The sequence below is a fragment of the Zalophus californianus genome, chromosome 1, assembly GCF_009762305.2.
Source record: "Zalophus californianus isolate mZalCal1 chromosome 1, mZalCal1.pri.v2, whole genome shotgun sequence".
NCBI classification, from domain to species: domain Eukaryota; kingdom Metazoa; phylum Chordata; class Mammalia; order Carnivora; family Otariidae; genus Zalophus; species Zalophus californianus.
In genome coordinates, this window is record NC_045595.1 from 70,954,243 (window position 1) to 70,980,798 (window position 26,556).

Genomic DNA, 26,556 nt, shown 5'->3' on the forward strand with positions numbered 1-26,556 from the left:
ACATATCCTAAGTATTACAGCTTGATTTATTTTCATCTCTAATTGGTACTCAAATTAGTAGCAAGATTGACAAGCAAAATACTAGCAGCACCACAAAAGCCCTCTTTGAATCTTCTTCCCAGTCATGACTTTCCCCTGGGTAACCACTCACCTGACTCCTAACAGAAGAAATCAGCATTGACTGTGCACTGCATATAAATGAAAGCATATGTAGGCCTATTTTTGTGGCTGGCTTTTCTCCCTCCACAGAATGTTTGTGTGTGGCTATAGTTCATGAATTGCCATTGCTGTAAAACACTATATTGTGTGGATACACCACAATCTACTTTTTGTTTCTCCTATTGATGAATATTTGGGTTGTTTCTTGTTTGTGACCATTGCAAATAATTTGCTGCTAATGAACTCTCTTGTACCTACATGGCTTTTGATGCACATATGTAGGCATTTCTGTTGGGTCAAGGTCTAGGATCCGCTGGGTCGCAGGGCACATGTATATTTAGCTTTAGTAGATAGCCAGAAGTTTTTTAATGCAGTGCTACCTCTTACTTGTTCTTGACATTAACACCAGTCATAGAGTGTGCGGCAAAAAATGCATGGAGAGTAAGGAAGCAGGAGACGGGACAAAAAGGTGCATGTCAAAGATTGTTGGCATGCGGACCTGTTGAGTCACGGAGCCACAGCTGTGGTCATGGCCCTATGCAGGAGGACGTTATCAGGGAAGTCAATGATTACATCTAAGATATTGTGGACCAGTGGTCTGAATTGTAGCACTGCAGAGCTGGAAGGAAGTAGGAGGTAATAAAGAAGGGGGAGTTGCCTTCTCTAGGCAGGACTCTGCGAAGGGCAGGTGGAGTCATTGCGGATCCAGGTGTGTCCTCAGTTCAGCAGTTCCAGAGCTCAGTTTTATCTGCTTACCCAGCTGTGGCCATTCCTGGAATACTGACTGTTCACATTCAGTCTGGGTTACAAAAGTGGCAGTTGTTCGCTGACAGATGGAGTTCCTACACTCACCATCTCAGCATCTCCTTAGCTGAGCAGAGTCTCAGGTGAACAGAATGATGCAGAGCTTGGGAGTTTGGCTTCAGAATGCAGGATTTTGACTCTCTGTTCTTAGGTTGACAATTCACCTGGCTGGGCCAGGTCCTGGAGCAGCTTCTCCCAAGTGTGTCCCATGAGTCCTCAGAAAAAGAGGTTAGCATCCGGTAAATGTGGAAAAAACTGGGCACTTTCCAACTTTCTCAGGAAATCTCAAAGCACATCAGCATTGACATTTCTGACTAGTCCTACTGCTAAAAAAAAAGAGAGAGGGGAGAGAGTCTGTTTACCTGTGTTCAGTGTTCTCAAATTTGGCCAACAGAATCCCTGCCTCTTAAATTCTTTTTATACATAACAGATACATTCTGCAGAATACCACAAAACCCTTTGAAAACATTAATTTAAAAAAAAATGTCTGCTCCATTCTCCAGTGTTGTGTTTTTCAAACTGTACTTATTCGTGGATATTATTGAAATAAATTTAATGATTTGAGACCACCATTACAAATAATTAAAATGGAATAGAATAGAAAATACCAGAGTGCATCACATGTAATAATGTTTTATAAAACTTGGTTTTAGGGACATTTAGACATATATGTTTGTGTTAAGGGTCACGGCATAGAGTGTACATCTTATGTGGGTCGCAGTCAGAAAAGGAGACTCAAAAGACCACACTATTTCCTCAGATGTCTGAATGAGACAGTTTGCAGGATCCCCGGCCCGCCCCGTCCTTACTATCTGGCTTTAGGAAACTCACTTCAACTCCCTATTCCTCAGTTTCCTAATTTGTAAAATGGTGATAATAAATTTTCTTTCTTAAGATTGTTTGTAATAATGAAATGAAATAAGCTATGGAAAGCATCCAGAACATAATAAGGACTGAAGAAATACTTTCTCTTCCATCTGTCTCCCCATCCCCATACACAGTTTAAGGAGACCACTGAATATTTGTTCTCCTTTAGAAGTACTGTCATCAGTGACAACCTCAAAGCATTCTGTAGCTGGTGACCCCTGGGAAGATGGTTTCTGGCCATCTAGTGATGATTCTTGTTAATTTCAACCTCAGAGGGTAATTTTTCAGCCTGGTTCCCAGATTCTCTCAGGGCACCCTACTGCTGACTGCCCTCACCCCTACCTTCATGCCTATAGGCTCTTAAGAATCCTGAGGTCCAAACATTGGACTAGTCAGGGACATAGGTCTCAAAGACATACAGGCACTGGATGAACGTGACTCAGCTGTTAAATGTCACTCAGCTATTAACAGAGGGGCCAGCCCCCAATTCCAGGACTATGGACTCCAAGCCCAGCCTTCTCTCCAGCAAGGAGCATGCAGATCCTTCGGTCCTGCTTCGACCGTGTCATAGCCTACTATAGGTGACCCAGGGGACACAAACACTCTATGCATCCATAGCAGAGGGGTCGGTATCAGTCACTTACTCCAGCGACTTAAACACTGGTTAATTCTCAAGGGGGGAAAAATGTCCATTGTGATTGACCTTAAGTGGTAAAAGGGTTTTCCTACCATATTTCCTTCCAAACAGCCTCTGGAGACTGAGCCCAAATAAGGTTACGAGATGCCAGTGAAAGACTTCTCTTTCCGTGGCTTTGCTTGGGAGAGCAACGGTTTTGGCGACCCTCAGCGGGCGGGTCAGGCCCCTCCTTCTCGCTCTCCGTCCCTCCTCCCGCCCATGACTGCCCAGGGCTCACGGAACACCCTCACACCTTGGAGGCGGGATCGGGGCGATCTGCCCAGACCTTGCTCCGCGCTTGCCGCCCAGCCTCAGATCATCACCCGGCGGTCGGCCCCATTCCTTCCTAGCACCTGGGCCCGTGCTTCAGGCGGCTCTGGCCGCCTGAGCCCGGGGCAGGGCTTTTATTGTGAAAGGAGCTCCCCCCTCCTTCGCTTTCGGGGAAGTGGGGAGGTTGGGCTGGGACGCTCAGCAGGGACTTCGCAAACTCTGCAAACGTCCCTGGGCTGATCGCGGAGGCTCACGGCTGTGGGAAGGCTCCTGCAGAACCGCAGATCCTCAGACACGCAGATCCCCCGTGGGCTGGAGATCCCAGACCTCCTCTAACAACCTCACCTGCAGAACATCCCTGAGCGCATCGCACACCCAGGAATTGTGGGGCCACTTGGCCGCTGGGAAGCTGTGGACCTTCAGTCCGGGAAACCCGAGTCCAGGGAAGACTTGGAGAGTTACGGAGCAAGGGGCGGTCCCCGGGGCGGTGGGATGAGCTGGAGAGCCGGCTGAGATCGCCGAGGAGCGGGTCCAGCCACCACAGGGGACATGGTAGGAATCTCCAGGGGGGACGCTCGGGTGGGCGGATCGGGTGGGCACCCAGGCAGGTGGCCGCGGACAGCGCGCGCAGCTTTGGGTGCGCGGAGCCTGCACGGCCTCCGGGAGCCGGAATTGTTCTGGAAGGTTGCTTGGGGGCTGCAGCGGCTTTTATTTCTGCACCTAGGACGAAGTGTGGGGAGCGAGGGGTGGGCAATCAGCTTTGCCGCTTCCCTTGGAGGGGATGACCAAGGGCGCTTTCATTACGGACCCGTACACCCTGGCTGAACCTTAATCCACGTAGAAATAAATCGGTCCTGGTAAAGGTCCAGTGCCTGGCTCCATCTCCTGGACCGTCGGACAGGTGTGGGCGCGCTGGTTGGTCTGGGATGTTATTCAGGAAGTTGGAGAGCTTGTGAACCGTTGCCTTTCCTTTGATAAAACTCAAAGACACCAACACGCAGGAAAGATAGACCCTTTGAGCATGAACCAGGCTACATGTGTAGCCTCAGGAAGGGGGCTTCTCTCAGGACCGGCTGCTGATGAGCTCTGCTTCCAGGTAGAAACTACCTGCCGCCCCCACCCACTGTTCCTACAGTTCACTGCCCTACCCTGGGTGGGTGGAGTGGGGGAAGGGTGTCAGACCCAGAATGAGTTTGAACTCGGAAGAAACCCACAGGGCTCTTCCATCTGCTTCTACGACCCCCTCCCTCTCCCCACTCTTAAGCTCACAGAGGCCAGATTGGGGCTCCCTGGGAATACTTCTCTGGGAGCTTAGCTGTGGGCCTGGAGTTTAGATGGGTGCCTAGAGTTTCTCCTGTAGGATGGAGGGTCTCTGCGAGAACAGTTCCTTGGGTGCAAAGGTGCTAGTTCTGGCCTTGTGGGGACCAGAGGCCATGAGCTGGTCAATAAGAGCTGGGGGCTCAGGGAAGGGTACCAAGAGGCTATGTGTGTCTCCCTTTCCCTAATACCCTCTCTCCAGTCCTCATAGGGGTCTTTCTCAATGCTGCTAAAGAGAAAGAAATAATGGAATCTTAGGGTTGAAAAAGGGGGAATGATCAGAGGTAGAGGATGTGAAACTGAAAATGTGCAGAGTTTTTTTTTTTACTACCAAATTCCATGTTCAGGAGCAAGACTATTGCCAGAAGAGGGTAGGGGCCAAAGCCAACAACCCAAAGGGTTGTTAATGGTATGCAGGAGTTTCTGGATTTTATTTTCTATTTTTATTTATTTTTATTTATTTTATTATGTTCAGTTAGCCAGCATATAGTACATCATAAGTTTTTGTTGTAGTGTTCAGCGATTCATTAGTGGAGTATCACACCCAGTGCTCGTCCCAACGCGTGCCCTCCTCAATACCCATCACCCTGTTACCCCCTCCCCCCGCCCTCTTCCTCTCTGAAGCCCTCAGTTTGTTTCCCGGAGTCCAGAGTCTCTCATGGTTCGTCTCCCTCTCTGATTTCTCCCCCTTCAGTTTTCCCTCCCTTCCCCCACGGTCTGTTGTGCTATTCCTTAAGTTTCACATATGAGTGAAACCATGTGATAATTTCCTTTCTCTGCTTGACTTATTTCACTCAGCATAATCCCCTCCAGTTCCATCCACGTCGATGCAAATGGTGGGTAGTCATCCTTTCTGATGGCTGAGTAATATTCCATGTATATATGGACCACAGCTTCTTTATCCATTCGTCTGCTGAAGGGCATCTTGGCTCCTTCCGCAGTTTGGCTCTTGTGGACATTGCTGCTATGAACGTTGGGGTGCATGTGCCCCCTCTTTTCACTCTTGATTTTAAAAGTGTCTCTGACAGCGTCTCAGGCCTCCTGCGATGGAGATGGAGTGCACAGGGGGAGAAAGTACCTGCCTTCTGCTCTAGCGGCCTCAGGGTGTGGGGATGTGTTTGCTTTGCTGCCAGGGTGGGCTTCCTGTCCTTGTCAGCCTGCAGGCTCCTGGCTCCTCATCCTTAGTTCTGGGGCGTTAGGAAGAGGACTTGAGTCAGAATTTCCCTTGTGTCAGGGTTCACTTGCCAGAGAGACGGAGGTAGCCTGATAAGGAACCTCTCGCAGCAAAATGGCCTTGGAGATCTGAAGCCTTCCTTTGCTTCTCCCTTTGAATGAAGGGTCTGTGGTCCAGAGGCCTGGGGGCCCAAGGTACAACCGGGCACTGATTGGAACCAGTATAAGAGGAGGTGGGGGGCTGGGAATCCTTGGCAGGGGGCTTCAGTTTCTTCCTCTGTAACATGAGAGATTGAACTAGATGTCCTTTGAAGTTCTATTTAACTTCAAAAATGGATGATACGTGAATAATTCTGAGATTGGAGCCCAATCAGGTCTTGACTTCTTAGCCTTCTTAGCATGGACACCATTCTGATGGTGTGAGGAAGAAGGGATTCTCAGCCCTAGTGGTTCTCACTGCTCCCCAGACCAGATCCAGACCAGACCCAAACCAAGGGATTTGTTTTTCAGGCTGTGCAGGTGACCCCATTGTGCGGCCAAGACTGAGAACCACAGGGTTAGAAGGTGGAGAGAACAGGAACTGCACTTCCCCAGACACCCCGGAATCTGTCGAGCTGCCATCCCTTTAGATAGTCCTAAAATTGAAGGTGTCCATGAACTTCATCTGCAAATGATACATCTTATATGCCCCTCTGGCAGGATCATTTCGCAGAGCAACCCCTCTTAATTCATTAAAACTGAGATGTGAACTTCCCCAATTTGTTTGAATATGGTCTTTATCTAGGAATGCCTTAACACTGTCGTATTCCTGATCTGAGGCACATAAAATGAGAAACCCAGGGTTAGAAATATAAAGCTAAAAAGTCCGGAAGCCTTAGATGTCTTTTCGCAAAAGTGAACACTGAGCTGCAGGACCTGTGAGGGTATTTTTATCATCCTGGGCAGGGGTGGGGGGGGTTGGGGGGGTGGGGGGGTGGGTTCGGACGGGGCTTGGTGTGTGTATTTCTGAAGCTAAGATTGGGACACTTGCCACCTTTCCTTACAATCATGGCAGGAGACCTGGTGTGTGCCAAGACTCAGAACTCAGATGAAGAACCTGGGTGGCTCAGTCGGTTAAGTGTCTGCCTATGGTTTGGATCATGATCCGAGGGTCCTGGGATCGAGCCCCACGTGGGGCTCCTTGCTCAGCTGGGAGCCCGCTTCTCCCTCTGCCTCTGTCCCCCCCTCCTCCTCATTCTCCCTCTCCCCCAAACAAATAAATAAACATCTTTAAAAAAAAGAATATTGATAGGAGAAGTTAAGACTATTATTGCCAACTTTAAAAAAAAGTTTTCTTCCTGATCCTATATTTGGCCATACTGCCAACTTCTATAGGTAACCATGGGTATCATTTTGGCATATTTCCTACTGTCTTTGAGTATTATTTTAAAGTTGAGATTATGCCGAACATGCAGTTTTATAGTCTGATTTGTTTTACTTCACTTTTTGTCAAAGCATGTTCCGTGTCTGCATGTCCAAAAAATATTCATAGCCATACTTTTTAATGCTCAGTACCATGATTTTGGTAATCATTTCTCTGCTTGTGGACTTTAGGGGGTTCCCACTTGGGAGCTGTTTTCAGTGTCATGTGGCCGGCTTCTGATTATCCATGGAAATGGGGATCTGAGTGCCTGGCTAAGTGGAAATCAGACAAGCTCACCAGAACAAATTGCTTCAGCCTCTTTATAAAAGATTTTACTGCAATTACCTTTGAAGGCCCAGAGTGTGGGTGTGGGAGGGGTTTCCTCTCGTCTGTCTTCACTCTGTGCTGTGGGCATGTCACCAGACAGGCAGCCATGCAGGGAAGGGGATCGCAGGAGGACCCACTCATGGGTCAGTTATTCTCCAAAGAACCAAGAGCTAAACTCCCTGATGGTTAAGACAGAGGGGAATCTTCAGGAAAAGGAGCTGAAATCAGAGAAGGGATGTGACCTTCTCAAGGTTACTCAGAGCTGGGTTAGAGCCCAGGTCTCCTAAGTCTTCCCCCCACCCCCCCGCTGCATGCAGGTCCCATCACAGACACCATAGCCCCTTTATATACTTGAGGCATTTGGTATAGCTTGGAGTGGTGAAGGAAAGGCATGGGGTTTGAAATCAGAAGAAGGTTTGTGTGAGACTAGGCTACCACATGGCTCTGGGTAAGCTTTGGAACCCTCTGTAACATGGGGTTATAATAATGGACTATTATAAGGAGCAAATGCAATCATGGAGGTGAAAATACTTGGTGCCCCAAAGATGCTGTAAGAATGGGGGCTTTACAGAAGACCCACCAAATAGGTTTTCTTTTTGTCAGAACCTAAAACGAATCATAAGGAAGTCACTGATGCATTTTCATTCACTACCAGTCAAGGGGTTGTGGGGGAGGGGGGCTTCTGGGACTCTCCTCTAAGTATGGGTCGTATGCAGACAGATTCTATTCTAAAACTCTTGTCTTGCTCCTTTAAATCTTTCTTCTCACCAGCTGGGAAAGGCCCTGAGGGAGATGTTTGCCCAGTTTGTGTGCTCTGGCCCTCCTTGCTGAACACTGGATGAGAATGCAGCCCCCACTCAGTCACAGGCCCCTGAGGTCTAATGCTGGGGTGCTCCAGCCAATCACCTTGCCCAAGTTTCTTGGGCTCAGCTGAAGAAAAGAGATTCAACTGGTTTTGAAATCAGAACTGGGAACCATGACATCCAGCCCTTGGAGCCCATGGGGAATTTGATACCCTTTCTCTTGTGGGCACCTCCTTGACCTGCTGCATACCTGAGCCAGGTGCTGCACAGGGCTGGCCAGGGGGCAGAGGGTTTTAAATAATCTCTTGGCCCTAACCAGCCCAAGCAGAGGTTGGTTCAAAAAGCAGTAGGTAGGGAGTGAGGGTGGAGAACAGGCCTCACAAAGAAATGAGTTCTTTAGCTGTTTCAGGGGGCTAGTGAAAGAAATGTGCTTCAGATGGGCCTCCAAGATACTGAGAGTGCCCTCAGTATAGACCCGGGGGACCCAGCCCTCCCTCCCCACCCAGGGGGATTTTCTAATTTCTAAATTGCACTCTGCAATTTAGAAGCAGAGTGCATACATCAGGTTTCCTTGAGGCCCAAGTGCTGTGAGCAACCTGTGCTATCTTTGCTTGGATCCCTTTTTGATGTGACTGTGGAAGTGTTTCCATCTGGGGAGTTTGGGATGCCATCCCTGTATTGTCTGGATGTGTCTACTTGGGTTTGCTTCTGAAGGACCGTCTGGCCCAAGAGTGAGGATGGAACAGTGGTTTGTGGGGTAATCTCTAGGCCGCCCTTCTCTGTGTGGACCTCCAACACACACACATACAGGTACAGACACATATTCTTTGAAGTGGCCTGGGATCTGGCTGTATTCCCAAGGGCTCAGCCTGGTGGCCCTGGAGCTTCTCACTGAGTGGAAGCCAGAAGGTGCTTTATGATGGCAGCCGGTGAATTCAGTGGTGGTGGGGGATGCTTAATGACAGGAAGTGTCAGAGGATGGCCTAGCTTTTGTCAGTTGAAGAACAGAGAAGCCACTACATGTCTATTAATTAGCTAAAAAACAAAATACTCTGACAGTATCAAGTGCTGGCCAGAATGCAGAATAACCGGACGCTCATACATTAAAAGTAGAAACGTACAGTGATAGGGCCACACTGGAAAGCAGCTTGTCAGTTTCCTGTGAAATTGAACCTACACTTCCCATAGAACCCAGCGATTCTATTCCTATGTCTTTACCCAAGAGGAGTGAAAACATATGTCTACGCAAAAACCTGGATCCAAATGTTTATAGTAGCCTTATACATAATCACCCCAAACTGGAAACAAACCAGATGCCCTCAGCTGTAGACTGGACTAACAAGATGGGATCCGGCCATACCGTGCAACAAAGACAGCACGCAACAACATGGAGGAGTCTCAAAGGCATTTTGCTGAGTGGAACAAATCCATCTCAAAAGGTTACCTACTGTGCAATTCCATCTATATGACATTCTGGGCAAGGTGAAGCTATAGGCATCAAAGAACAGGTGATGGTTACCAGGGGCTGGTGGTTCTATAAGTGTGTATGAAAACTACTAGAACTGTCTGCAAAAATTTTAGTTGTAGTGTATGTGAGTTAAAATAATACAACAAGAAGAAGGAGGAAAGGCAGTCTTGTGGAAGGAAGAGCACGTGCAAAGCCCTGGAGGCAAAAGTGAGCTGTCAAAAGGTGGCTGGGAGGGGAGTTGGGGGAGCCTCCTGGAAATGGGGCTGGAAGCAGAGTCTGGTTCTGGGGCATGGGTGGTCTCCCCACCCAGCTGTGGATTCGAGTTACTATCCTCAGGGCAGTGGGGGCAATGGAAGGGCTTTTGAGCATGGGGAGGTGGGATGTGTTTGCATTTTAGAGAGCAGTTTCAGAGGGAGGGGAGGAGGCTGCATGGAGTGGAGGGGAGCATCTGCGAAAGGATGGCGATGGGGAAACGGGCCCGGTGACTGGCCTGGCTGGAGGGAGCAGATAGGAGGGGTATATTTGGGCAAGAGAACCTCTAGTCCTTGGTAACCTCAGACAGGGAGCCTGGGCAGGTCAAGAGTGACTTGTTTCTTGTTCAGGCATGTGGGTATACAGACCTCTGTCTGCCTCCCTCTTCTCTCTTCATCTTCATTTTTATTTACCTTATGGTGTCCTTTAGTCACACTTAGAAGTAATCGTCATATAGCAGTAACTTATTTAAAAATGAAACTAATCATTTTAATTCTATAAAATAGATTATTAGGTTGTATTCTTAAGAGCCACAGTTATATCCTTAAGAGTCAAGTGTTTGACATTTCTCCCTTAATCTTCTACATTGGTTTTGCCCTTGTTATCGTAAAAAATAGGTTAGGGATCATTGCAATAATAAATGAGTACAGTGTTGGTTATGTTAGCCTAGCCACCTTGCCCGTGGTCCCTGGTGCTCCCTGCCAGCCAACCTGTGGCTCCTCCATCTTCACCCCCGAGTTCCCCGCCTGCCAGGGGCTTCAGTTTGGGTTTCTGCTAAGTGGCTACAGGAAGGGGCTGTGTCACAGGCTTGTTTACTTGTGGGCAGTTTTTGTTTGGCTTTCAAGGATGTTTGCTTGCAATGAGCAGACAGCCTCTTCCAGAAGCACCTGGAGAACTCAAATCCTTTCATCTTGGCTCAGGCAGCAGGCTCGTGGTTCCATGTATAGGAACCAGGTCCAGGAGGGATTTTTTTCAGAAATGTTATCAGCCTGGTGGAAGACATCAGAGGGGAGAGAGAGAGGGAGAGAAAAACAAGAATCAGAGCCAGAGATGTATGGATGTGAGATGAGGGGACTGAGGCTCAGGAACAAAAAAGACTGGCCCCGTGGAGGCCCCATCCCCGCACGGGCACCGGCGAAGGAGCAGGCAGGAGCCCCTCCCAGCGCTGGGATCACGGCGCTCGGGGGACATGGGGCTCTGGGGCTGTAGCGGGCCCAGTGTCCTGGGCTGGTGTCAGCATGTGTTGCCCTCTGGCAGAGCAGTGATGGTCTCCCCTGCCACTGCCTCTCTGTGCTGCACATGCCCTGCATCAGCCCTGGGCTCCCGCGACGAGGGGGAGTAGTAGCGGGAGAGCAGACTTGGCTTATCCGGTGACTGGCCTTGCCTGTGTCCAGACTGGTTTTGCACCAGTGCTATGAGGTCACTTCCAATGCACCAGGCGCTGGCGAATTGTCCAGACGTTCTGTCTCTTCTATCTCATTTTCCACAATTCCTAGAAGGGGATTATCCATGTGAATCTACTCCTTCATATACATAAACAAGCAGCATGTACCCCTTCACTAATTTCTACAATCCATCTAAGTACTTAGGTGGGCGGTGTCGTCTGTGGCCATCTTCCCATCAGGACTGTAAACTGAGGGCAGAGGCCATGCCTCTCTTCTTTGTTCTGACAACGATTTAAAAAACTGCTTTATAGTATTTACAAATGCTTGGTGCCATGCTTGAGCTGGGAATGGAAGACCCAAATATAGTCAAACCTGTAGTATCAGAGGGTCATGATTTCAAAAAGTATGGGACCCACAACCCCCTTCACTTTTTTCCCCAAAGGGGATGCCTGAGCTGCAGCCCCAAGGATAATGTGATAACCCATGACCACCCAGATGGAAGGAAGCAGGAGGGGTAAAAGGCTCAGGCTGTGCCCAGGCTGGGATGGGGCTCCGGGCCGTGCCGCGTGGGATGCCTGAACCCACTGGAGGTGGAGGCTGCAGGCAGTGTGAGGCCTAGAGGCTGGACTGGCTCGTGAATGGGCCATTTGGATGTCCATCCCTGTGCTCTGAGGAAGGTGGGCAGGACACACAGGCTTCTTTCTCTAGGACAGAGTGGCTCTGTTGTCTGTCCACACAGAGGCTCAGTGTGTACCTCCTGGGGGAACTGGACCCCAGCTCAGGGCCTGGCTGGCGGCAGGGGTGGCCTCCTGGACAGCACGAGCCCTCCCTCCCGGCCTCCCCGTACACCCGGCCGCTGTCTGCAGGCCCCGGGCCCAGTCAGCCACCGAGTTCTGTCTCCCCCTCCTCCCCCCAACTACCCTCACTTCTCCTGGCACTCTAGAGATCCTGTTGCAACTACAAAGATGCTATTGTAGTCCTTTTTTTTTTTCAGAACATTCTCTCTTGAAACTCTAGTTAGAATCCCTTCATTTCCCATTTGTGCGGGGCGGGGGGAGGTGTGGCTGGCTGACTGGGCAATGCCACTCTGTTCAGTCACCTCACGGAGAGTCAGGAAAGGCTCCTGCCTCCTTGTTCACCTGCACTCATCTCCCCCGCAGTAGCACTCACTCCCAGGGTGAATGGGTTTAAAGAGTAATTGTCACAATAGCTTACTTGGTATGGTTTTAAAGCATGAAGCGTGAGAAAGGGCGATTGGTAATCAGAACTAAATTCAAACCCTGCTTGCTACTTTGGGCAAATCACTGAACATTTAACCCCTCAGCCTCAGTTTCCTCATGAAAATAACACTGTCCCCTTGTGAGGTTGCGTGTTCGATACTATAATGAGCATAAAACAGCTCATACAGTGGTCATCAGCATATACTAAGTGTGCAATTAATGGGAGCTGTCCCCAGACAACAGACAGGGCTGCAGATGTAGCAAGGCCTGAGCCTCTAAGATTATTAGTAGGATCCTTCAGTGCATCAAGGGGAACAGGAGTTGGGGGGTAGCCTTGGACCCTAGCTCCTGTGCATAAAGGGTTTTAGAATCGGGGAATATATGTTACAAAGGGGCTTCTGTTGTATCAGCCATGTGGATCTATTCCTACACTGGTGAACTAGAGAAAAACAGAATCAAATGGTAGAGGTAAAAGGGAACCTAGTCCAGGGGTGCTTGGCCTGGAGTCCATATGTAAAATTCAGGGGAGCCCTCAGCTTGGTTGAAGAAAAGTTACATCTTTATTTTCCCTCATCTCTCACTGAAATGCAGTGTTTCTTTAATAATGGATGTAGGCACTAACCACAGTGTGTTAGCAGGACATGTGACTTTGTCATCAGCAGGAATCATAGATATTTCATTTCTTTTTTTTAAAGATTTATTTATTTTAGAGAGAGAGAGAGAGAGAGTGGGGGTGGATGGGGAGGGACAGAGGGAGAAGGAGAGAGAGTCTTAAGCAGACTCCACGCTGAGCAAGGAACCTGACACGGGGCTCGATTTCATGACCCTGAGATCACAACCTGAGCCAAAACCAAAGACGTTAAGCGACTATGCCACCCAGGCACCCCAGGAATCACAGGTATTTTATATCATGACAGTGGAAGCACAGATTTTGAAATACAGTCTTTACTCCTTACTACTTTGAAAAGGTATCTGTAACTGACTGTGAACAATCAAGTGTATTTGTTATTAGAGGTGCTGTTAGATCTTATTATTTAATGTGTTAATAAAGAAACTATGTATTATTATACCATAAATTTATTTTTTAGGATATTTTAATAACTATATTTCAATATGCAATATATTCGATACAATACAATGTATTCAATATAATTAGTTGTCTTTGGAATGGTGTATCTTTTATTTTATACATTTTAAAAAAAGCATCCTGATGGGGCACCTGGGTGGCTCAGTCGGTTAAGCGTCTGCCTTCGGCTCAGGTCATGATCCCGGGGTCCTGGGATCGAGCCCCGCATCGGGCTCCCTGCTTGGCGGGAAGCCTGCTTCTCCCTCTGCCACTCCCCCTGCTTGTGTTCCTACTCTCACTGTGTCTCTCTCTATCAAATAAATAAATAAAATCTTAAAATATATAAAAAAAGCATCCCGAGAAGAGTCCCTGGCTTCACTAGGTGGCTAGAATAGTCTTTGGTACTAAAAAGATTCAGAACCCCTCCTTCTGTGTAGGTCTTCATCTGTGTGGGTCTTCATCTGTGTGGTCTGATCTTGAGAGTATGCTAAAAGCCCCGTTTGTCTAAAGGGTCTTTCCTCAGCCTCTACTCCAGGATCATTTAAAAATAGTTTTCAACACACTTCTAGTGTGTGCTAGGCACTGTGCTGGGTGTCAGAATATAATTTCTCCTTAATGCTAATAACAACAGGTATTTGCATTGGGCTTTGTGGCTTTCTTGTCCATTATCTCATTGAGTCCTTAATCCTTCAACTGTTAAGGCTGGTGTTATTAAATCTGTCTTAGAGATCAGTAATAGAGTAATTTAGAGATTACTGATGCTGAGTAATGCCAGGTCACATAGTTATAAATATGAAGGACTTCCAGGTGGGCCCTCCAACCACAAATGTGATGCTCTTTCCAATCAGCCTGAAAATTTTCACAACTTAGATGTAGCCCTTCTATTTTGATATCTAGTCTTTGGAAATTTTCTGTTAAAAGTAAATATCCTTGGGGGCACCTGGGTGGCTCCGTCAGTTAAGTCTCCAACCCTTCATTTCGGCTCAGGTCATGATCTCAGGTGAGATGGAGCCCCACATTGGGCTCTGCCCTCAGTGCAGGGTCTACTTGTCCCTCTCCCTCTGCTTCTCTCCCCATCCAAATAAATAAATACAGTCTTTGTCTTTTTTTTTTTTTAAGTAAATATCCTTGGAAATTAATTCGTTGTGTAGAGTGTTGTCCTGAGGATCTGGGTCCCAGGTGTATCCTGTTCAGTTATAGGAGAGGGAAGGGCAAAGAGCTGGAGCAGGGAGCCCTGGAAGTGGGCTGGCTGTGGATTTGGGAAGCCCTGGGGAGAGGACAGCCTTGGGGAGTGGTGCATGGGGGCAGGAGAGATAGGTGGTGGGGTGCGTTGGAGCAGGGTGTGGGGACATAGGGGAGGCCAGTGCTGAGAGGAGAAGCCCTGTCAGGGAGGGAGAGCTCTTAAGCCCAACCTGACTCTCTTTGGGTGTTTTGTTTGAGGAGCCTCAAAAACATGGGGTTGAGTCCCAGATGTCTAAAGCAGCATCTCCATGAGGCAACAAGGAGTCCCTGTTTCGGGAAGTCTCAGTTTCCTGGAACTGGGCCAAGAGCACAGTGTGATGGACAAGCAGAGCATTTTCTTTGTATCATGAAAACAGAGACCTGCTCCCGTTCTTGGACTCTTGAGAGGGTCCTTGTGGCAATATTGGGCACTTTCCACTGTCTCTTGTCTTTGCCTATGGCTTTCTGCCTTGTTCGTGAACCCCTGGAAGACAGCAACTTCCCCGCAGTGCCCAGTGTAGATGCAGAGGACGTGCTCAACTGCTCAACAGGTATTTTAATTGGTTGGTAGCTTCCCATATCTTATATTTAAATCTTTCCAGAGCTGTCCAGTGTAACTTTCCAAGATGATGAAAATACTCTATTTTGTGCTGTCCATCATGGCAGCCACTACTCACAGGAGGTTCCTGAGTACTTGAACTGTGGCTAGTGGACCAGGAATGGAAATTTCAAATTGCAATTAATTTAAATGTAAATAGTCACATGTGGATAGTGGTGCTTATATTGGATGGTACAGCTCTGGGTCAAAAAGTATCAACTGAAGTGTTGATGGAACCTGGGCTATGGGCATAGTGAGTGGAGCAAGCTGGGTATAGTGAAAAAAACAAATCAATCTATGTTTTGTCTTCTCGAGGCTTGATGAGCCTTGGTCAAAGAAGTGTTTATCTTCTATGAAAAACAATAATGCTAGTGAGATCCCAAAGGCAAATGTCTTTCCTCCTCAGCGTTGGGAGACAATAGGGAGTGGTGGGGCCTGTGATGAACTGCAGAGAGCATGTTGTTGAGAAAGAGCCGTGCTCCAGCTATGTGAGAACATGGGCCCAAGCTGTGGCTAGAACTTCCTTTTTTTAAGGGAAGCCAGAAATCTGAGTTTTTTATGTGAAATATCCTGGTTTTTAAACATTGGCTTGAATTTATTAAAAATACTTCAGGCCAAGCAAGACACATCTGTACACCAGATTTGGCCCATGATCCCAGGTTACAAACTCTCCTCTGGGCCTTATCGGAAAGAAGTCCATACAACCTGCTATAACTGGCATAGATTTAAGGCAAGAGGGGGAGTCTTCCTTTAATGTCTTAATTGTCTCAGTTTCCCCTGTTGTCATGGGTTTGATCAGAAGAGGGGAGAAGTGTCTGGAAGACAGACTTCTTCCTCTCCCTCTCTTCTCTAAGGTTGTGTCCTGTCCTCTGAGCAGCCAGGAAGCAGAGTACTCTGGAAGGCTGGAATGGAATGGCCCAGAGGGAAACTTGCTATATTTTTTAAGCAGCAATTCCTACAGCCCCATTCCTGGGCCTGAGAGCAAAATATATGGATGTTAATACAAGGGTAGCCAGAGAAAATTTCCAACAAATGACAGGGTCTCCAAAATTCCATCTGGCCTGTGGTGTTCCTACACTGGTGCTCTTGTGAGCTGGAACAAAATGGCAATTCAGTTATGGCTATAGAGAGGGCTCCTGGGGCCAGCAGGACTGCAAAAGCCCCAACGAATAATCAATGTAAAGATGGCAGCAGCACAAGCAGCAAGCAGGGAAGGAGAGATAAAGGATGTATGTTTAACTCCCTCCCATCTCAGGAGCAGGAAGAGGGTTCACATGCCTTCCTATAGGGCATGCATTCTCAATGCAGATTCCAGGAGTCCTACCGTGGAGGTAATCCCATGGGTGTTGCTAGAAAAATAGTAAGAATACTGATGCACATTGAACATAACTGTATGTCAGGCTCTGTTTCGAATGCTTTACCTACAACGGCTCATATAACTCTTGCCGTACTTAGTGGAGTGTTTTTATTTTTATGAATGACAAGTCGCATTCTTTTCCCACCAGAATGTCACCATCCACTAGGGTAGTGACTTTTGTCTATTTTGTTCACCATTCTTCTGTCTGGAGGAGTGAGTGCTTGGCTCAGGAATATCTGCTAAATGAGCCAATGAATACTCCACCTTATGAAGGAGGTATTATTCTTATTGCCATTGCACAGATGAAGAAGTTGAGGCCCAAGTTCCCACAGCAAAGACACAGTGGAGCTGGACTCAACATCCAGGCAGCCTGACTCTGAGCCCATGTGTTACTCATGGGCTAGGGATGGCAGGCAAGCCTGGCAAGTTGCTGCCTCCCTCTGAGCCCAGAGGTGGAGCTTGTCAAACAGCTTGGGGACTAGAGAAAGGTTTTGGTGAGCAAATTTGTCCTGGGGGTTGGTCCTGTGGTCAGGGACTGCGTGGGGCTCTCAGGGCCTGTTTGCATGTGGGGTGCTCAGTCCCTTACTTAGCCTATGCCTGTGGGCTGTGGCCATCCATACTGAGCTTGAGGACTTGGGGCCTCCCTGGAGAAGGTGCACAAACCCAAGAGATAGTTTGTCTTGCTGATGACAGAGAGGTCATCTGTCCCTGGAGCAGACACCCTGGAGCAGACACCCGGCGGCTGCATGTGTGGAACCCTGTGTAGAACTGCACATTCCACGCTCCCTTCGTTTGCTGAGCAGTGAGTGGGAGCTGAGGTTGGAACTTGGGCTAGAATCCTGTCCCCTCTGGGGCCGGGCTGAGGGGCCCTGTGATGGGCAACTCCCTGAGCCAGGCTTCCTTGCTTGGAGAAGGAGGCACAGAAGTTTTCCTTCCTGTGAGGGAAGGAAACTCCCTCCACCCTCTAGATCCATACCTTGGGTGACACCTGCGACTCCCCTTGGGAGAATGACAGGAAGGTTGTTTTGTGTGTGAGCTTCAGAGATGGGAGAATCTTCAGATTGAAAAACGTCACATTCTTTTCCCAAAATACACCTCCCTTGGGCTTTTCGTCCATGGGCCCCTCCGACCCTGACTGTGCAGACTCGTCCCTCTCCAGCTGAACCTCATGTGACACTGCCCAGGGAAAAACTCCTCCTAGCTGACATTTACTGAGCATCTACTAGGAGACTGGAATCCTTGTAAGCATTTGATATTTGGCTCGTTTAATTGGCCTCATTGCCTTATAAGGCTGTTAGGTTGGCTTTTCCCAAAAGCAGACCTTGAGACTAAGATTCCAGTGTGAGTAATTTCCTTGGAAGATGTCACTATAAGACAGCAGCAGGAGGGGCTGGGGTGGGGTTGGTGGAATAGAAAGTGAGACCAGGAAGGCAGCTGATGCAGGCAGGGTGCATGAAGGAGCAGCTTTCCACTGCAGGCTGGAGCTCATTGCTGCTGGGGCCTTCAGGAGGACTATGTAGAACATGCCTCACAGTTGGCCTACCTGAGGGGTAAAGCAGATGGAACCTGTACCCACCAGTTCCTGTCTGTCTGAGGTCCAGGGCTGATGCTGTGGGTATTAACTTCCCAGCAGACATACTCCAGCATCAAAGCAGCCTGAAGGCCAAGAGCCAAAGCGGCTTGTGGGAGGAGATACGGGTGAGGCACAAATAGCACCCTCCTATAGGTAGGTGTGTCTATTTCCCCCAATTTACAGGTGAGGAAATTGAGGCACATTCCATATTAGTGGGTCACTACCAGATTATTCTTTTTAGAGAAGGGAAAGTAAGAGAAGGAAAGAGAAGGGAGAGAGAAAACATGAGTCATTCCATCTCTTAAGGGTATCATTTCATGAAACTTTAATTTCAGTTACACACACACACACTGAGTCACAATGTCAAATGCATTCCTGTGTATATTGGTAAAAAGAAAGATTGAAGGCCAGTGGTTAAATGACGTAGCTGTGGCAGTCAGGATTTGGTTAGAAGGAAAGAAGGTAAGTAACTTGCCCAGCAAGTAGATGGTATTGCTGGGATTTGAACCCAGGAAGTCTGACTCCAGAGCCTCTGTGCTGAACTGCTGTGCTGTTTATTGACCACTTCTGAAGTTCTTTAAGTGGTTCTGGTCATATCCTGGTAGTTCAGCTGTATGGGCAGGTATCCTTGCTCTTCACTTGTTTCTACAATGGTTGAAGACAAGTCCATGAATTTCCATAATTCTATTTTGCATGTCAGAAGGCGAACATTGGTCTAACCCTGTGCGTCTCTTTTGTAACATTCATCTGTAACACTCCCAGGTGGGTGGATAAACTTCAGCTCAGGTTCTCAGGAGTGCAAATCGGAAAAGCACATTAATACTTTGTAAGTTCTATTCTTCCTATTTTTGTTGTTTTACACTGCTCCTCCCATGAGATTAACCGTATCATTGTCCCATCCAACAAGTGGCTGGGGTTATGGACTATTTAGTTTTAGTTGTGGGGGGGGGCGGGCAAGATGGGGAATAGAGGACACATAGAAGACTACTTTCTTCTACTTCCTAGTTTTGCCTTTTTTACATTTTCATTCTTTGGACCCCCACAGCACCCCAGTGCACCCCTAGAGGTACCCAGTGGATGCCTATCACAGGAGGCAAATGGAGTTTAGCTCACATTTCCCCGCCTGGGTGAATTCTCTCCTTGGCTCTTCTTCCCCCTCCACCTCGGCCCCTCTCCTGTGGACCAGATACACCATTCCAGATGCCCCAGTATTGGGAACACCCAGCACCAGATCTTCACCCTGGCAGAACTCTGTCTAACTAGATCACTGACATTGTGGGACTAGTCCAGAAAGCCTGCCCTGGGTCATATGCGGAAAGAAGTTACACTTCATGACACAGGAGAGGAGCAGAACCTTTCCAGCTTCTTTTCTTGGTGGAACTTGGTGATACATAGTCCAGGATAAGGGATCATTCCTTCTAACACTCAGTGCAACTTAATCCAAACAGCATGTGGTCACATGCAGCCTGAAATGGGTTTGGCCCAGGCAGACCAGGGCAGGAGGCCAGAACAGAGGAAAGGGAGCCAGATGTTATGAAATATTGCTCTGTGCTCGGAGGGCTCACATAGCCCTTAGCAAGGATGTGGACCGGGATGCAGCGCTTGCTTGCTTATTTCGTAAACACAAAGCTGCAGATGGGGAAATATTGATGACTTGATCCCTTTCAAAAGTGAAGACCTGAGATTCGGGGGGGTGGGGGCTATAGCTACTGACTTCCAGGAACACCTAATTTTGCCAAGAGCTTCAGTGAGGAATTAGAGGAGGCGAGGAAGGCAGGGGTGAAGGTGGGGGCAGGTGAGCTTCTAGGGGTATAATTAGAGCACTGACGTTGGACACCTCTGGGGTAAGAAGACATGTACTTTAAAAACTTCGTGTGATGAAGAGAGGGCAGTCAAACTCGCTTTGGAGAAAGAATTTCTGAGAGGTAGGAGACTTTCTGCTCGCTGGGTCCTTGGCTCACTTCTTCGCTTGCCCTGCAGGCTCCAGGGCTCAGGCCTGCCGCTCCTCCCCTCGCCCACCGTCTTTCCCATCTGAATTATGTTTCCTGCTGCACTTGCTGCCAGTCCCCTGCTGCAGGTCCCTAACCTCCTTTTCTCTCATTACACACACCCTCCTTTCCCTTTTGGATTCTTTTTACCGCTAGAAACTTTGCTGATTAGAAATCTGGTGTTAATTATTGCTAATCTCCTTCTAAGTGTTAATGGAGTTAGGTAGGTCTGTGTTCAACCTTCCTCTCCCCAAATCCCTTGTTAGATGGTCTGATGTGTTTCTCAAGACTCATAGTTTCAGAGGCTGAGTGTGCTAGAAGAATTTTCCAACTCGAGACAAAAGACAACATCTGTTCTAAGGTTGGAGGAAAACCTGATGTGTATCAGTTTCCTTCTTAAGGGATTTTCAAGGGTAATTTTGATCTAGACTTAATTTTTGCCTAATTTGCTCTATTAGAATCTAACCTTCCTGTAAGTTGGAGCCCCACTATACTATAATTGTTATGCTTGCCTTTGTGTTTGTATTTACAGCTGTATTGATCTAAGTGATCTGGTGCCGTTTATCCTTTAGTATAATATTTCTCAAACGCTGTGGACTCCTCAGGTTCCAAGGATCTATGCCTCAGTTTATATCTGAGCCATTCAGGAAGGTAGCCACCAGCCACATACTGAAACATGGCTGGTCTGAGCTGTGATGTGCTATATGTGTGACATACACATTGGATTTCAAAGACTTATTACAAAAAATGTAAATATCTCAATAATTTTTATATTAATGACATGTTGAAATGATACTTGGCCAAATAAAAAATATTATTAAAGTCAATTTCCCCTAGCTTTTTTCCCTTTTTAAAATGTGGCTACTAGGAAATTTAAAATTTCGTACGTGGTTAGCATTATATTCTTATTAGTCAGTGCTGAGTTAGATAAACACTGGCTCAGAGCAGAACCTCATTCTTTAGTTCTTTTATTCTTAATAGTCAAGCTTAATAGTTTCCCATTTCTTGTTTCCTGACCTTTGTTCTGATTTTTGTTTCTGAACACTGGGGGACTATAGGTTTTCATTAGACTCTGATTTTCTCATTCAAATGTACCTGGACTTTATTTGATTCATTTATTTCTGAGAAGAGTCTCTAGACTGTTGACCTCAATCTTGATGATTCTTCTAATTTACACAAGAAAATATTTATTTTATTTGGTCCTATATCCCCTTCAAATAATCTTTAGCACATTGTGGTTACCCACAGTGCATTTTTAAGAAATAACAGATAAGTACAGTCAAACTCAGACTACTCCTTGCCAGAGTCATTTGTGTATGAAGAAGCAGACTGTTTCTAGGTTAAAGGTCTCCAAAGCAAGGCTCACTGGCCTCAGGGGTACACTAGACAATCCACTGGGTTACAGTATAAAAAATAATAGAACTTCTTTTTTTTTAAAGATTTTATTTATTAGAGAGAGAGAGAGTATAAGATGGGGGAGGATCAGAAGGGAAAGCAGACTCCCTGCTGAGCGGGAAGCCAGATGCTGGGCTAGATCCCGGGACTCCAGGATCATGACCTGAGCCGAAGGCAGACACTTAATGGACTGAACCACCCAGTCACCCTTAGAACTTCTGTTTACATTTGTTTTACCCAATCCTTTTCTGACTTTTCATTTCTTGTTCATGCTTTCTAATGAACATATTCATTTACAATAATTTGTAAATATTGGGAAAGATAATGTGTAAGTATTAGAGGGATGTTCCCAAAATTTTTACTAGTAAGGGTATGTCATCAAAAGATTTTGAGACTACTGGTCCAAAGAAGGTAATTTTCTCTCCTAGTGTAAATTGACTCCCACCACTGTGTTAGTTACTCTTTTGAATTTATGCAGTTCCTTCCTTCATTCATTCATTCATTCATTCTTGAGGATCTACTAGGTGGCCATTGATTTGCTGGCATTTACCTGACCTCTGGGCTGAATCTGTTGTTTTCCTGCCCACCTCATGGCTGGAAGAAGTTTTGGCAGGCTTTCAGGTGTTTGGGGGTAGAAGAATGAGTGATGGGGGCCTTTTTTCCTGGGCTTGCCAACATAGCTTTTAGGACTGGAGTGGGTCTTCACTGAGGAGAAATGTCTGCTGTCTTTAGTTTTAACGTTCTTCTCTTTATTGTTTTTAAAACTTGTATTTCCTGGGGCTCTTCTCCCTGTTTCAGTTCTTTCCCTAGATTGAGAACCATCACTTTTTAAGACTTCTTTGGTCTTCATTCCCATCCCAAGCACTAGCTATTGCTATTTGTTCAACCCAAAAGTTTCTGTCACATCACAATGTGACCACATCCCTGAAGTGATGCTATGGAAGCTAAGCAGCAGAACCTGGCCAGACATTCATGGAATCATTTGCTTGGGGTAAATGAGATTTAAATCTGAGCCTCAGGAGAACTTCAGACTACCCCCTGCCATGACCCTTCAGTCCCCATCTCTGCCATAAATCCCCCAAGGTCAATATCTATAGTGCTTTTACCTGTCCAAAATACTTTCCTTCAAATGTGCCAAGGAGAACATTTACTTGGGCAGGTTAAGGAGGGGTGGGGGCGGGGATGAAAAGAGATTTCCATTTTCAAGGAGGACTCTTCTCCATCCTTAAGAACCCACTGTGTAGACCACCACTTACAAGGCTAAGCTGGCTTCTTGAACACAGCGCCCACCGAATTGATGCAAGTAAAAACCGTGTGAAGCCATAGGAAGTGGTTGAAAGGGGCGGCCAAATCCCAGGTTCCTTTGCCATGTTTAGCCCCTCCCTAAACTCACCTCTGTCTCCCAAGGCTTCCTTCCTCATTCTGTGGTGGAATGAGAAAGTACGTGGGCCTTGGGAAAAATTTAAATCCCGCCTGCCACTGACCAGCGCTGTGACCTTGAGTAAGGTACTTCTCTAAACCCCTCTATACAGTGCTGTACAATTTCTAGAATTGTAGAGGGATCGTCGTATTAGTACATACATCGTGGGATTTTGAGACTGCCTGCCCAGCACGTGGTACGTGCTTGGTAAGATGGCTATTATTAATAGAGATCTGCCGTGTCCATCTCTTAAGTCAGGTATGTTCAATTTCCTGGATAGAGTCTTTTACTTTTTTACTTGAAGTATAGTTGACACACAATGTTACATTAGGTTCATGTGTACAACATTGTGATTCAACAAGTTTATACCTTATGCTTTGCTCACCACAAGTCTGTTCCTGGCTTCCCTTTTAAGAATGCTTGAGCTGAAATGAACTTGGGGACCATCTGGTTCTGGAAGGATCAGGAGGCATGGCACCTGTCTGGTGTTGAGATCAAGCCCTAGACCTGACTTGATGGTAGCAGATCATAAGAAACTGCTTCTGAAGTTACCTCTCAAGTATGCCCAGATTTGAGTGGGCCAAATGTCAGCATTCTCTTTGATATTCTTTTATTTAACGAAGTAGGACGTGAGAGAAAACAGTTATTTTCATTTTGAAAGAAAAATAAATGTAGCCCGAAAACGTTTTTATTTTCCCTCAATTTTCCCCATTGCAAAAACACTGCCACCTACCCTTGACCTCGTGCAAGCTTCATTTTCCAGATGAACTGACCAGTCCCAAAGAGGTAAGCCTCATTTGAAGGCAGGGCCTATCCCTGAGACCCAAGTGCGGTCTTTTGCAATCAGGGCCGGAGCAGGGGCTTTGGGTGGCAGCCCATTTCCAGGGTAGCACAGCGATTGGGTCACTGGCTCTGGAGCCACACTGCCTGGGTTCATGTCTTGGTGCTGCCCTTGCTAGCATTCTCTATGCCTTGTTTCCCTTACCTGTAAAATTTAATAATAATACTAATACGTATCTTATAAGACTGGCATCTAGATTAAATGAATTAAGAGAAGTAAAGTTCTTCAAACAGTCCCAGGTACATAGTGAACACTGAATAAGTGTTAGTTATCGTTAGTTATTGTGTGTGTGTGTTTCAGGTGTTTCTTTTTCCTGGAAATTGTCTGGGCTAGAAATTACACGGGCAAAAGTCCTTTCTTGTCTTGAAGTTGCTGATGTGGAAGGAAAAGTCACAACTCTCCAGTGAAGCTGAGCAAGAGGGCCTGGCTAGGTGGTGGCTTAGGAGCCAGGCAGCCTGAGATCCTGCCCACAGTGGAACAACAGCTCCAGCCTCCCAGGACCCAACAGATCTTACTGGGAGAGGGACACTGTGTGCCTGGAAGTTCTAATGGGGTGTGCCTTTCGCCTTTGCCCCCAGGCATATGTCAGGCCAATTTCCCCTGCCTGGAGCCTGACTCTGGGTTCAGCCAAGGAAAGCAGAGTTTGACCAGGTCTAGCATGCAGTGTTACTCACAGGACTGACATGTGGTTTTAATCCAGCCCTCTGAAAATATGCTTATGTATTCCCTTTCACTCCAGTCATGGTTTTGTTATGAAAATTATTTAACTGATCTTTAAAAAATGGAACAGAAACTCCAAATTCAAAATCTCTGCCAGTCTCACTCAGGGTCTGAGTAGTGATGAATCAGTGATCAGCCAATGGGGATTGTTTAGTTTAAAAGAGCAGAGGTCGGGGAGCAGAATGGAAGGGTCTTTGACATCTTTAGTGATGACTCTAGAACCAAGGCCAAACATGAGCTTTATTACACATACACACACACACACACACACACACACAATCACGTGGCTTCCCTCAGAAAACTCCCACCAAGAAACACTTTACAAATGCTTTGTAATTTTATCTGTTTTGATGGGGAGAGGAACCTGTGACCTCTGTCTTCTCTCCACCTTCCCTGCCCAGCATGTTATCCCATCATCCATGGCAGTTTAGTGGAGGTCCAGGGTTTTGTCATCTTTTTCTGACACCTGGGAATTGAGAAAAGATGGCTTTGCCTCTGTCTCTGCCACTGGGTCCCATGCAGCAGCCAGTGGGAATCATAGTTGTTAAGCACGGGGGATGTCAGTGTTCAGAGCAGGGCCTTCTGGGAAGTGAGAGCTAGGGCCCAAAAGTCAATCCTGACTGGATTTTCCCGAAGTAGATGAGCATTCCTTTCCCTGCTACCCTTTAGAAATGGGGGGGGAAAAAAAAAAGTCTCCTGCTGGCTGTTACAATACAAACTGTAATCGAGTCCTTTCCTCCAAGTGTCCTTGTTTCTGAAATCGTCTCAGTGCAAAGGCCACCAGGTTTGTGTTGGAATTCTTCAAAAAAGCCCTTCTCAAAAGACCTCTCTGGTTTCCATTTAACAGAAGTCTCCCTCAATGCCATCTGCCCATCTTATGAAAGTAACCCATTCATGGGACATATTTGTGACCAGGGTGCACTCTTATTGTATGCATCATAGCCTGAGCCCATCTGTGGTGACAGCACTGTACCCTTATTAGTTAAGGGAAGGCACTGTATTTCATTACTAAACTGCCTTACTGTTCTCTGACCAAGGGCCCACACTGAGCCCAACAGAAACCACGAAACTAACTGTGTTAGTTAACTTCTGCTATGATAATGCTGCATAATAAACAACCTCCCAATCTCAATGGCTTACAATATACACCTATGTCTATGTGTGGGTGTGGCTGGTTTGGCTGCAGGCTGGGGATTGGATTCAGGTCCCTTCCAGGTGCCTCACCTGGGGCATACGCCTCTCGTGGCGGAGGACAAGTTTGTAAGGAGGCAAGTCAAACCATGTAAGCACATTCAAAGCCTCTAGGAGGATGTGGCATATGTGATGTCCACTAACATTCCATTGGTAAAAGCAGGTCACGTGGCCCAGGTCAAAGACAGTGGGTGGGAGGTAGACTCTATCTTCAGTGAAACCATGGCAAGGTGAGGAAGAAGGAAGAATAGTGAACAGATAATACCACCAATGACGCTGTCCTTCAATTCATGTTGAAGAGCGGTCTCCCACCCTCTATGGCGGCAATGATAGGGGGTTTGGTGGTGGCTCCTGTCCCCAGCCCAGCACAGGTTCCCAGGTTCTCAGTGGGCTGGGCTCTTTTCTACTCTTTCAGCTTTCCTTCCCACAGTTGCTAGGGAGCCCAAACCCCATTCTTGTGAAAATCTGTCTTTTCCTTTAGTCCCTGCACATACTTCCTTCCTGGCTCCTACCCTCCACTCTTCACCTTCCAACGTGCTTTTAAGCCAAGCAATTCCTTCCTGTTCCATCCCTGATGTCTTTGGATGGAACCTCTGTAGGACAAGACCTTTCCCAGTGCCAAGGTGGCCTCCTCTTAGTTTACACTTGTAGTTTTATGATGAAGGAGTTTCTCATTATGCCTCTACCTTGAGCTGTGCTCCCAAATATCCCATTTTTTATTCTGACATTACAATATGCCAAACGCAAGAAAGGGAATGGGTATTTTTCAGATCCCAGAAAGGTAAACGGAGTTAATTTTTTTTGAAGATTTTTTATTTATTTATTCATGAGAGACAGAGAGAAAGAGAGAGAGGCAAACTCCCAGCGGAGTGGGGAGCCCCATGCAGGACTCGATCCCAGGGCCCTGGGATCATGACCCGAGCCGAAGGCAGACGCTTAACTGACTGAGCCACCCAGGCGTCCCAGGTAAAGGGAGTTTAGAAAGAGGAGGCAGAAACATTGATCCCACTACTCATTTAAACGTACCAAACTATGTGGTGGACCTTTTACATATTTTGACTCA

At 47.1% G+C, this 26,556-nt stretch overlaps 1 protein-coding gene across 6 annotated transcripts in view; it reads left to right on the forward strand.

Moving 5' to 3' along the window:
- The first annotated feature begins 2,979 nt into the window (after positions 1-2,979).
- GASK1A (golgi associated kinase 1A) overlaps positions 2,980-26,556 on the forward strand; it is a 50,756-nt gene continuing 27,179 nt past the window's right edge. For 5 of the 6 annotated variants that reach the window (XR_003518122.1, XR_003518123.1, XR_003518121.2 and 2 more), the window contains exon 1: positions 2,980-3,328. Coding sequence is in view for 2 of the 6 variants with exons in the window: in XM_027584611.2 (XP_027440412.1) it covers positions 3,326-3,328 (3 nt within the window). In the remaining 4 variants the exon portion in view is untranslated. Of the gene's footprint in view, positions 3,329-19,704; positions 19,864-26,556 lie in introns of those variants that run through there. The other variant, XM_027584612.2, reaches the window with a different exon arrangement.